We start from the raw sequence: 13428 nt of genomic DNA, 5'->3' as shown, positions 1-13428 counted from the left end.
GACGTTGGTTTTAAAAATCTCTCCACTGAAAAATCTAATAAAAATCGGCTTGATATTTGTGAGAAAGCCTTATAAAAATAAAAATTAGTTTGAAATCTGTGAGAAAATCTCGCCCAGCTAAAGAATTGGAAAACTACCTTCGTCCCATCTTCTATGGGTGGGTCCCCACCCTCTCACCCAAATCCATGCTAACTCACAGTTTTGCAAGGTATTGATAGATTTGGGCACATCGGTTTGCACTATAGCATGGGTGGGTCCCACCATTTTTACTTCACAACCATACATGGGTGGACCCACCATTTTACACGTCAAGTTTTATGGGATGGGCCACGGTTCCCACCAAAACTATGTATAAGGTAAGGCCAACCATTTTACACTCTGGCTTTATGGCGTAGGGCCCAATATCATTTCACACCTCATGTTTGTATAGGTGGCCCCCATTGTCTCTAGCCAAACCCATGCATCTGGTAGGGCCCACCTTTTTTCACCTCATATTTTGATAGGGAGGAGCCCACCATTTTACACCCATGCATAGCATGGGCCAAGAATGCTAGTATACCCTTAAAAATCTCATAAAAATGGGCTTGATATCTGTGAGAAAATCTTATAAAAATAAAAATTGCTTTGATATCTGTGAGAAAATCTTAGAAAATCTTAGGAAATGGGAGAAAATCTCTCCCGTTGAAAATCTCGCCCAGCTGTAGAATTCGAAAACTGCCTCCGTCCCATCTTTTATGGGTGGGTCCCACCCTCTCAGCCAAACCCATCTAACTCACAATTTTACAAGGTAGTGATAGATTTGGGCACATCGATTTGTATTATAGCATGGGTGGGTCCCACCTTTTACGTCACAACCGTACATGGGTGGACCCACCATTTTACACCTCAAGTTTTATGGGATGGGCCACGGTTCCCACCAAAACTATGTATAATGTAAGGCCAACCATTTAACACTTTGGCTTTATGGGGTAGGGCCTAGGGTTCATTGTAACTTGGAGGCAATTTGCAGATCCCCTTTACACACTTCCGCGCCTCTGGTAGGGGCGAAGGAAGGTGATATCAGGCTCTGAAGCAACTCAGTTTCTGATTCTACCACCAACAATACCCTCAAATTTCCAACAATGCCAACCGGCACACGTGTTGAAAACGACTTGGACGGGCCCTCCAATTGGTCAAAAATCTCACCAATCATGTTGTCAAATCTTTAAGGGTGAGGGATGCTCTCATCTAACTATGAAATCACATTGAGGCAATCCCCCCTCCACTGCGAGGTTTCCCAAGGTTGTACTATCAATAATCCTCTAACCCTGCAGAATCACCTTCACTTTATATTTGTTAGAATCCTTAATACCAATAAGACCACAAGATGCCCAATTAGCCGTGTTAATATATTCTCTCAAGAGCCCCCTGTGCAGTTGGGCCAATGTTATCCAAGCTCAAACCGTCAAAATACAACTTCAACTAGTCTGGTTAGCGGAGACCGTCTGGGGGCAATAACCTCCATCCTTTTCTTGGAGATGCAAATCTACTTCCAACAACATTTCAAGTTCGTCGTTGAATACATGTTGAAGCATGGAAGGATCTTTGTTCCACGAGATGACTAGAGATACGATCATAGAGAAAGTAAAACCTGGCTCCTTCAACACCATTCTTAAACAACCTTGCATTTCTTTCTAGAGAATCCAAATTGCAATGAGAAGCACTGGCATCCAACGAAGCATTCCTTTCATCGGCTAAGGAGCAAAGAACCAGAGTGCGCTTTATGTATAGTTTATGTGGCATGATGCTGCGTTTGCGTGTAAAATCGCAAATTTTGAAGACAGATGACAGCGAAACTGTAATAAAAAGTGGAGAACACTTTTTATTCTCATTTCTTAGGCCATAACTATTTTATCCACCTTGGTAACGAACTAACGGGTTGTGAGATCCACCATCATCTTTGGGTTTTATGGCAGTGGGGTGTACTTGAAGTGCTGGCCTTTTGGCTGTCTCTTGATGGACCTCCCCTTGGGTCCAAGTAAGACCATCTACATTTAACCCCTTTTTTTTAATGGGTGAATGGCCCGCTTTGGAGTTGAATGTCAATTTGGTAATTTAATGAAGATTTTTTTGTTGTTGTCCACACACTTTCAGGTGATCACGACCGCACATTCCATGTGGGATCCACTAAAGTGTGCTTGATGCATTGTTCATGTGGCTCACTTTAGGTGATTGGCTCCATTGATCTAGTGGGTCACCTTTAGTTTTGCCAATTGCGCATGTGGTACACTGGTACATATAAATGGTGATTAAATTTACGTCCTTTGTCTACCCTATGTATTTGTCAAGGTGGCAAACGGTACGGATAGCTACAGTGACACATGCCGTGCATGCACGGAATGAAGCCGCGGGCCGTGCCGGGCTTGGTTGGGCTGCACTGCACGGCACGGCCCACGAGCCCGGTTCCCCTTTATAATATGTATTTTTTTTAAAAAAACCTAAAAATACCCTCTAAAATTGTTTCAAATGGTTAGTTTGGGGGGTATTTTTGTCCAAAACATATATTTTCAAAAAAAAAAAAAAACACGGGCCGGCACGGTTGGCCGGGGGCCGTGTCGTGCCTAGCCTCAAGGATTTTGGCCCGGTCCGGCACAGCCCATGAACCCTTCCGTGCCGTGCCGTGCCCGGCCCGCGGGCCTATCCGGGCCTCATTTGGTCGGGCCATGCCGGCGGCACATTTGCCATCTTGAGGTATTTGGACCACGGGAATTCAAATATCCTTTTTGTTCTAGGGGTGCACCCAAGGTTGGGTTGAGAAAAACTCGAGGGACCATTCCCTCAACCCTAACCCAGACCAACTTGAGTCTCGGGTCGAGGGGGTCAACCCTAACCCAACCAGTTTTAAAATCTATCAATCCTAACCCAACTCAATTAAATTATCTATTTCCAAATCGGGTTGGGTTGAGTCGGGTTCGGTTCAAGTTGGATTTTGACAAAAAAAATTAAAAAAGTAAAAAAGAAAAAGAAAAAGAAAAACCGTAAACCCTATGAATTTGAAAATCATACGATGGGGTTCGTTCAGTTCAGGTCGGGTCGGGCAATGCCTCATGCCTATCCCAATCCGAAATTAAATCGGTTTAGCCAAGGCCTCAACCATAATCCAACCCAACACAAGGAAATGCCAACACAACAAGAGGTGAAATTGGGTTGAACCCATCTGGTTGGGGTTGAGCCGCAGCTAAGTTGCACCCCGACTTCCCTGCATATTGGAACAACAGAAATTATTAATTAAAGTAAACAACCTGTAGATTCCTACTCATAGATAAGAATGAGCCAATAACCCTTGATCGGATCGGGAATCGGAATCGGAATCGGAATCGGAATCTAAATCGGCTTTGCATGCAGTCTTTTATTACCGGAAGTCGGACCCACTAGAAGCTTGCATAAAAAGCAAGCGAAATAGACTAGTTTCCCACATCCACTTTACCTCTCAGCACAATAGTCCGATTCTTTCTAAAACCCTAGAAAGGAAAAACCTTGAGCCATCTGCAAGAATGGTGGCGACAAATCTAAAGGCAGAGACGTTCTCTCTCATGGAGAAAAGGGACGCAATCGAGACCGAGATGAATGCGATTATCGATCTTCTCTGCCGACCTGGAGGTCCCGGAATTTCTGGCAACCTCATTGATTCAGAGGCAAGCAAGCAAGATCTCCCTCTCTGTAGGAAAATAAACCCTAAAAATTAAACAAAATCGAGTCTTTCTTTTATCTTTTGCTCTAATTGGGGAACTCAAAATTTCTGGTTATTTCCCAACGGACAAATCATTCAGAAAGTTGGTCGATTTTTCATGATTTTTTTCCCTTCTTCTATTTTGTTTGTTTGATTTGCAGCAATTCTACGTGCTTTGATTGATTCTGCTATTGATGACGTTTGTGCAGGGATTTCCTCGGTCGGATATTGACATTCCATCTGTTCGATCAGAACGTCACCGTCTTTCTGGTATGCACGTTTGCCCATTGTTCTTCATCGTTATATGAATTGAACTTTTTTATATTTCTTTTCTTCAATAATTTATTTTTAATAATATGGTGATGCCGTTGCGAAAAAGGCTATCTGATATATTCAAATATGTGAAGATCTAGTCTTTTTACATGGCATTGTTAGTATGATCGGATCCATACTGTAAATAAGCACTGCATTGAATTGGGAGGTTACTTTGAGGCGCTATTACTTGTCATCATAACACGATGTCAAAGATGATAACTAAATGTCAATGAAAGAGGGGATAAATCCTGCAGGAAGTTAATTGGGCTTTTTGTTAGGGAACCGTGTAGAAGTCACCCTTAAAAACTAGCTGTTAAGGGGAGGGTGCCCATTTCCTTATAAGCCCATCTACATCCATTCACCTATCCGATGTGGGATCTTTGTTTTCACGTGTGGAACCCCCAGCAGTTTTCCCCTTTTCTGTCTAAAAAAGAAAGAAGTTGATTGGACAATCCAGATTAAGGGATTCACGCAAGAAATTATATTTTCTTTTCTTTTTGATCGATCACAGAATCCTTTTATTCCACCTAAACTTCATTGCAGGAAAAAAAAACCTGAGCTGTTCTAAGAAATAGACAAAAAGCAACAAAAACAACAACTATAATACCTTCTCTACAAATTTGTTTCCTGCCCAATTTGAAAACATAGACCTACAAGTCGGAGATCAGATTGGAGCGCTCTTCAATCTGATGTGCTAGCCTCCAAGAGAACTGTTGATGGACTGCATCCAATTGATATCATTGACTGAATCTTGCTCCAATATGAATGGGCCCTGAAAGAAGGAAACCAACATATTTGCTCCTTGTTTTAGCGCCACAATCTCCACTTCATTTGAGTCGTTTAATCTTGTGGCTCCAGAAAATACTGTCTGACTAGACCACCATAACCTATGACAATGCCTCCAATAGTCCAATGTTATCAGGATAAATTATAATTTTATGTACAATCTACACTAAGGCTAGACTCTTTTCTTATTGATGTCAACTTAAGATAATGAAGTGACCTTGCAAGGCTGTGACATGAAAGCATGGTTTAACATTTAGGGTTTCTAATACTTGTTGGACACTTCAGAACTTGATGTGTATTATACTGTATATCTTGAGACAAACATTATATTGTAAAATATAATTTTTTTTGGATGACTAGTGTCTTGTATTGGATGATAGCTGAACTTTATTGCTTGTATTCTCGAAATGAGAGAGAGAGAGAGAGAGAGAGAGAGAGAGAGAGAGAGAGATTTCTACACACAAGTGTAGATAATTTATCTACACACTAGCTTAAAATACAGTGGAGGCCCACATTGTTTGGGTGATCCAAACCATTCATTCGATTGGCCCTCACATAGATAGGGTGTCCACAAAAAATCAGCTCCATAGGATCATCCTAACCCTTCGAACCATGGAGGCAAAAAATGGACAAATTTGTGAAGGTTTATACACGTCCATTTTACCTCCACAAATTGTAGGGTTGGGATGATCCTATGGAGCTGATTATTTGAGGACACCCTATCTATGTGAGGGCCAATCAAATGAATGGTTTGGATCACCCAAACAATATGCCCTCCACTGTATTTTAAGCTAGTGTGTAGATAAATTATCTACACTTGTGTGTAGAAACCATTCCTCTCATATATATATATATTGAATGGCTATCTTATGACATATTAAAATATGTGACGAAAACTTTCACTTCATTTTGTTTTAAATACTATGTTATATACTTATATCTTTCCCAACATGTGGTGGGTTTCCTACTTTTGTGGAAAACTTAAGAGAATGAAAATGCAGACAAGATTTTTCTTTAAAAAAGGTGTTACATGCGAGGTAAAAGGCTTTGTGATGCACACAAAGTCTTACAATACAGAGATCCATTACCAAGTGATATCATTGCGCACCAAAAGGCAACCAATATGTTATTATTGACAACCAAAACTAAGTACAAGGAAACAAGAATCTGAGCAGCTCATGCAATTGATGTAGAGCATCAGATAACATGGAGATTGCTTTAGGTGGCTATATCATGACAATGAGAATGTTATTGCATTGGAGGAGAATCTAGTATTTCGTTCAAGGATGATACCCATTTTTTAAATGATGATTTTTTTATATAAGAGAGAGAAAAGGGGCCTCGACCGAGATAGTTAATGGTCAATTAAAAAAAAAAGGACAAAATACGCCACTCCTCAAGGGGGGATGATCAAAGACTTCCAAAATCTCCCTTCACTCTATAACGAGCTAGCTGTTCTACTTTCCCATTGGTGGAGTGGAGTATATGCTGGAAAGAAGTGGCATGCCTACCAAATAGGTCTAATATCTCCTCAATAGGATCAACAAATCTTAAAGCAAAACCTGTCCCCTCCTTTCCCCAATGAATGACATTGAGTGAGTTGCTCTCCACCATGAGAGAATCAATAAGAGACGAGTCCACCAGACAAATCCCAGCCAAAAGTGCACGAATCTCTGCGTCAATGGAATCTGCTCTCCACTGGACTCGAGTAAGCCTATCTCGCAATTTTCTCCTCACTATGCAACACAAGGATATGTACCTTTTTTTGGCAACGATATCTTTTTTTGACAAAGATAAATCAGAAAATTTATTATGAAAATCGATTACATGTGCACGTCGGTGGGCAAAATTTTCCCATAGAAACAAAAGAGGTGTGGACACTCCAAGCTAACCTATCAACTAAAGTTTTCACACTCCTTGGGATCTGGAGGAAAAAAAAAAGATCTCACAGCCCCAATCAATCCATGGATATCATCAAATTATACACCTCGCTAGATGCCTAGGCCATATACTCTCCTCTTTGATAAGGACATTGTAAGCTAACTGCTAACCTATCCAACATAATATCCTGAAAGCAATAAATGGTATCTCTATTGCTTTGAGGATATTATTGGTTCTGATATCTCGTTATAAAGCTTACATATGTGCTATGGTACTTGCCTTCAAAGGAGCTGTTTTTTTCCTCTTCTGTCCATAAAGCTATATCCATGATTTGTTGGTGACTTGGTGTTATTATAGATAAATTATCAGATGAACGTGCAAGTGGAAAATTTTCATGATTAGCAAGCTGTCCTGAATCCGCATATTTCATACGTTTTTTCTGAAATTGCTCCTGTGCTCCACAATTACAACTGTCATTTGTTTGCAGCTAGCTTATGTATTGATAAATATGCTTTATTTATTTTGAAATGTTTGATGACCACTCTTTCTTAAATTACATTTATTGCAGAACTACGTAACGACTACAGGGACATCACAGAAAAAATAAGTGACAATCTGCAAGTTTTGCATTCAGGGAGACTTGCTCAAAATGTATCATTGCCCTCAAAAAGTCCAGGTACGACTGCAAAGAAGATTAGGATGATTTACTTTGTTGGAAGAAAATTATGGCAATGGCTTTTTTCTTATTGCTGGACAATTGTTATAGTTTGTTTGGTGAACTGAAATTTCTTTTTGTGATCAGTGTGATATCTTGGGCTCGCTTATTAATATATTTACTTTTCATTAGCTACTGCTATTCCCACTACCATGTTTTGAGAACGAGACAAACTCACCTTGTCTTTTATTATTTAGCTAGCTGTCAAAAACTATTACTCTTCCCTAAAAGCTCTCAACAGCCAATTGAAAAGGAAAAGACGAGAAGTTTGGGGCATTTGAAGATTTTGTATCTTGGGTTTTTCATGTAATTCATCTCTTACTATTAACAAAAAGGCTGTAATTATGCATATCTTAGAATAAACAGTTTGGGATTGCTCTGCAATTTTAGTTATAAATTTCCTCTAGGAAGATGACTCTTTGCAGCTCATGCTGGTTTATGTCAAGCCTTGCATGGTTTCATTTTAAGTTGGTCAATATGATTTGAATTGGCCTATATATAGGGTTCGTATCTATGATACGTAGATATGGATATGGGTACGGATGCGGATACGGACATGGGAACGGGAACTGAGATATGAACCCCTGAATGAAGTCTCACAAGTTCTCTCAGCATCTTTCATCTGCACTCCATCCTGGCCGAATCCATTGGATCTCTCATTCCTTTGTCTCGCATCGGCTTTGTAGAACAACGCCCTAGCCTCTCTTTCTAGCCCTGGAAAAAATAACCCCAACACCCAGCTAGTCACTAAGCAATGATTCTCTACTAGATCTCTGATGAAGTTCTCTTCTGTGCCTCCCTCCAGAAAGAATTCTGGGTTTAGTAACTCCCAATCCAGCAGTCTCCCAGGATCTCCGATCAACGGTACTATAGCCATGGAGTTCCAAACTTGCTCAGCATTCTTGGCTGCATTTTCCGTAACTGATCTAGGCGGAATTGCAAGGGATCTGTTCACTGAGTTATTCTTGATCCCTGCCTAACCCTATCTTCTGATTCCCCAATTGAACTCTGATGAATTTGACCTCTGTTCATTCTCCATCTCAGGCAAGTGCCCAACAACCAAATTCTACAGCAAACAAGTACTTGAAGAAACATCCAAAATGGTAGTCCAAGAGAAAAGTGTATCTTGAAACCCAAAAGCAAGGCACGCCGAATTTTCAGGAGCAATATCCCCACTTGAGTACGTGCCGAAATTGTGAAACAAAATATGCCAGACGTCATAAAAAGTAAATGTGCGTAGGAAAATATATATAGGAATTTGGGGTTGATTCCCACTTCCAAGTGTCCTTTCCCTTTTTGTATGCGAGGAAAAGCAATCTTGGATGCATCAACCAATATGAACTGTCTGTCAGTTGGTAAGCCTGATGCGTATTGGTTTGGGGACTAGATGACATGCTTGCTGGTACCCATATTTAGATACATGTCGTTGCATTCCAGATTTCCCTAAAAATCATGTCGTGCTCAATGCTCCCTGAAATGTTTCAGTAAGTGGCATTCCTTATCGTACAACTGGCCAAGTGACACCCTTGATAAGTTCATGAGGCGATTTTTTTTACAGGCGCACTATGAACTGCATGGGACATCTTTTTGATAAAAGGTAACAATTTATTAAGAAGAGAAGAGATTAAAGGAGAAAATTACCCCGTGGAGGCTACCCTATACGCAAATTTGTTCTACAAACACTGCTTTTGATCAGCCAAGTCATTTGTATATCTGTCCACTACATGGGACACATTCTGTTTGTCCTTTGCACAATTGCTTTCTACAGTCATGATCCAAATAGAAAGAAATGTCAGTATCAGTCTAAAATTCCTGGGTTAAACCCGAGGCGACTCGGTTATACCTTGGTTGAGTACTTGTGTAAGTCTGAGTTTGCCCTACAAAGTTGACTCGTCCAAGTTAATGAAAAATGGACCCGTCAGTTATTGACCTGTCCGAGTTGACTCCTTTCTACCTTGGTGGAGTTCATGTCCGAGTCTGGGGTTTTAGAACATTGGTTAATGCTGCATATAGAAGTGAAGTTTGGAACTCCTGTATAAGACCTAGGATGTAACTGAAATTAATGATGGATTGACTGTTTTATTTCCCTATCTTTCATCATGTCAATTACATATCATGCTTTGTAACGTGTATAAATTAAAAAAGGGATGTGTTTAGTGGATCACTGGATCCTAATAAATGGATTTTCTGTTTATTAATGAGTTGATGTCATCTTGCCAGGGACAGAATGATGATGTTTTGAGCTTTATTTTGTGCTATAGATTGTAGATCTGATCTCTCATATGCTCCCTTCTCGAGTTGTCAAAATGTTGTGACTCAAATATTAGAAGTTTTTGTTATTTAACACTCCTAACTGTTTTTCTTAATTTTCAATCTAATAATGAAGGATTGGATAATCAAGTATTTCACAGTACCGATACTATTTCATCCATCCCCTGGCATGCTAGTATTTCCGAAGATTTTCCCAGTGCCATGGATGAGGAGCCAATTGTGGGGGTACCCTTTGCCATGGTTGATGAAATAGCAGATGCATCTCCTGCAGCAGAAGATGGGATACAGCTTGGTGACCAGATTGTGAAATTTGGGAATGTAGAAATTGGTGAAGGATTGCTTCCGAGACTTTCTTCGGAAGCTCAATCAAACCAGGGCCATGCAATTCCTTTAGTAATTATGAGGCTGGGTGCAGTCATCAACTTAACTGTGACTCCTAGACCATGGCATGGCCGGGGTCTACTGGGGTAAGGATGCTTGCATTTCTTTTGGTCGTTGTTCATTTCACCTTCCTTTCAAATGCTCTTAACATTTTAAGATACTTCAAATTGATTGTTGCCTATGATTTGTGGACACGGACACAGGTGTCGCGTGTTGACATGGACACAGAGTATCGTACACGGCAAACCCCCAAAATTTTGAAACTGGGACACGGCGAAAATAGAAAGTATATATGATGCTACAACAAATATTAGTTAAAAAAGAGCTATAAAAGTGTTTATGATAATAATAAAAGAGATAAACACAATATGCAATAATAAACAAGAATTTCACACTTGACACAAGACAAAAACATGCCCACACACCCACATCAAGTCTATCACTTATAGTAGTACATTTAAAAGTGTCCAAAGGAGTGTCGACACAGGTGGACACGCGTGTCGTGTCGGACACGGCGGGACACGTGTGTTGGCAATAAATTCAAAGTGTCGGCTAAATCATAGATTATTGTATGCTGTCACATCTTCTCCATTTTGTACCTAATTTACACAAATTGATTATTGCATGCTGTCACATCTTCTCCATTTTGTACCTAATTTACGCAAATGCTTCAATTTTTTATTTTACAAAATAATTTAGAAAGATTCTCACAGAGTACTTCTAAACTAAATGAACTGCTTCATTGCTTGTTCTTCTGCACTGATTGCCTGATATTCATGTGTACACCATATGATCCAGTATTTCTTTGTTACCCATTGAATTCATGTTTTCATTAAGGGCAGCCCAGTGCACGAGGCTCCCGCCATTGCAGCCCAGTACATCATTTTTTTTTTTGAAAATTCATGAATTCATGTCATTTGTTTACTAAAAATGATACAGGTTGGTTCTAAGCTGAATTATTGCGACCACTTGCCTTCCATGTTTTTGTCTTGCTTTCCATTCAACTATACATGTTCTCTTGTTTCAGCTGGTCAACTTTTTAGGCATCTCTACAACCTGTGAAAGCAATCAACGTCAACACTCTTTTTAAGTATTTTCAATAAATGATCTTTTGAACTTCTACTCCTTTTATCTCCCACTAATCTTGGGGTTTTATCATTGTTTTGGTTTCAAAACTGCTTCGGCCTGGTATCGTTGGTTCCAATTTTCTTTGCCAACTTTATATAAATTGAAGAGACTTTGAAGAACATAAAATTTAAGCAGATTTTGCATTGTTGGTATTAGCTTTGACCAACTATCTTTTTTAATGGTTGTTCTTATAAATCTTTCCATTGCTCTCTCTTTCATGCCTTTATAACAGATTCTGATTGAATCTTTCTGTCAAATAGGAATTAAAAAGCAGTGCGCTGTACTATTCACTTGAGGCTGCAAATGTTTAGTATGCATAATCAAATGAATGGCTGACAGTTGGGACATGGGTTACTTGCAGGTGCCATTTTCGACTATTGTAATCGGTTCTATTTGAAGCTCTTACAACAAGAAGGAACTGGTAAGTATTTTCTTTTTCCTGGATAGGAGCATCACGTACCGATGGAAGGGTTAGGAGGCTCCTATGAAGTTGATTTTTTGGGCACACCCTATCTATATGAGTTGAATGCTTTGGATCATCCAAACAATGTGCAACCACCCCCCCCTCTCCACACACACACACACATATATATATAAGAGCACGTTTGGCTACCAAGATTTTTTTTTCATGATAAACTGGTGCTTCTAGTGGTGAGAGAGGGGTTGGGTGGGTGAAGTGGCTAAAAATTAGGAAACAAAATTCAGGAAACTAGTGTGAAAGTGGGTTTGGGCGGGTGAAGTGGCTAAAAATCAGGAAACAAAATTCAGGAAACTAGCATCGAAGTGGCTAAAAATAAGGAAACAAAAACCATACTCAAAATCCGATCAACATTTTCCTACTTTTTAGCCACTTCCCATCCTCATCTCAATTGGTCCTCTCAAATCTTTCTTTCTCCCACCCCCCCGCCCCTCTTTCAGACACTAATTTATTATGAAAAAAAATTCCCGGCTGCCTGACATGGCTGAAGTTTATCATTTCCTCTTTGGACAAAAGAATTACAATAAATGTTTTTTTTTTCTGTAACCACTCCTCTTTGTTGGGAAGAAAATTTGAATTCATGAAAGATACTTCTAGGGAAATGATTTTTGCGCTCCAATGTCTTGATAAACATGCGCTCCATTTTTTGTCGTGTGGTATTTAAAGAGGAATATTTCGGTCCTCAAAAAGCTCTTAAAGCCCTTTAAATACTACACGTCAAACAAGTGGACTGCATGTTTATCAAAACATTGCAGTGCCGAAATCATTTCTCAACTTTTAATGTTTGTTTTTGCAACTTTTAATTTCACAACTGTCAAAGTACTAATTGAAATCTGGATGGATGGCTTTCCTGTCTGAAATTCCAAAGGAATAGTTTTTGTCCAGATGGCTTTCTTGTCTGATTTCATGGTTATTCATTTTTTTGTGGCAAATTCTTTTATTTTACTGTCATGTTAATGGCAAACCTTCAGAAAATCAATGCTTGAATCTGACAATTCTTGGCACTTTAATGTTGTATGTTTTCTTTTATGCTCGGATGTTGATCTTGATTTTTCTGAGATATCAAGAGGACTAATGACAACTTTTTTTTGTCAATTTGAAATGCTCTGGTTAAATCATGATATCTGATTTTTTGTGAAGCTGGCAATTCAAGTGGAGGTGTGATGGACGCCATCGCCATTCGCAAATGTCCAATACTCATGTTTTTATATAACTTTGGCTACACAATGAGTGCTTTCTGTTAATCGTTTCTTACGGAGTAATCTAGTCCTGGAAAGCTGGCTTTAACATGTATGTATAAAAATCTTACTGTCATACACTGCCTGAAATCTTGAACTGGTTTTTATCAATGATTGACTGGAGTATGATATGGGATTTGTTGAAGTTTTAGGTTTACATTGAAATTTGAATTGAAAAAACTAAAATTCAGCTCTCAGCCCCCACCATAAGCCCAACAAACTCATTCCTAAAAGACACTTAGTGGGGAATGCCAGCTAAAAAGCCATGTTTAGGCCTTTAGGGTTCGCCAAGAAAAGCTAAACCGGTGATAATGTCCATTCGGGACTGGACCAAGACCACCGGATCGTGTCATGATATTCTATTGCATCAACTCTCTTTATGATTGCTTAAATTTTTAGTCACCTGCCCCACTTACAGAGGCTGTGAACCAAAACCCAAAACAATCTTTATTAAGATAAGGCATTAATGGTCAACCTTGGGTCTCGAGTTAGTATACAAGTGTGATCAAGACCGTTGGTTTAGTGG

General features: G+C 39.5%; 1 protein-coding gene across 2 annotated transcripts; it reads left to right on the top strand.

Annotated features, from left to right (window-relative positions):
• The first annotated feature begins 3443 nt into the window (after positions 1-3443).
• Positions 3444-13059, top strand: LOC143879561 (26S proteasome regulatory subunit). 2 transcript variants are annotated; one of them, XM_077382004.1, is made up of 6 exons: positions 3444-3674; positions 3919-3979; positions 7260-7367; positions 9793-10144; positions 11548-11607; positions 12818-13059. In XM_077382004.1, exons 1-5 carry the CDS (start codon positions 3534-3536, stop codon positions 11567-11569), a joined length of 684 nt encoding a protein of 227 aa, XP_077238119.1. In that variant the 5' UTR covers positions 3444-3533; the 3' UTR covers positions 11570-11607; positions 12818-13059. The 2 variants fall into 2 exon arrangements, with proteins under 2 accessions (XP_077238119.1, XP_077238118.1); XM_077382003.1 differs by having other exon boundaries at positions 12805-13059.
• Positions 13060-13428: the final 369 nt, after the last annotated feature.

Source organism: Tasmannia lanceolata, unplaced genomic scaffold (genome assembly GCF_043159265.1).
Source record: "Tasmannia lanceolata isolate RefF3 unplaced genomic scaffold, GAP_Taslan_0.1 ptg000006l, whole genome shotgun sequence".
Lineage (NCBI taxonomy): Eukaryota > Viridiplantae > Streptophyta > Magnoliopsida > Canellales > Winteraceae > Tasmannia > Tasmannia lanceolata.
This window is presented reverse-complemented; position numbering and strand designations above follow the sequence as displayed.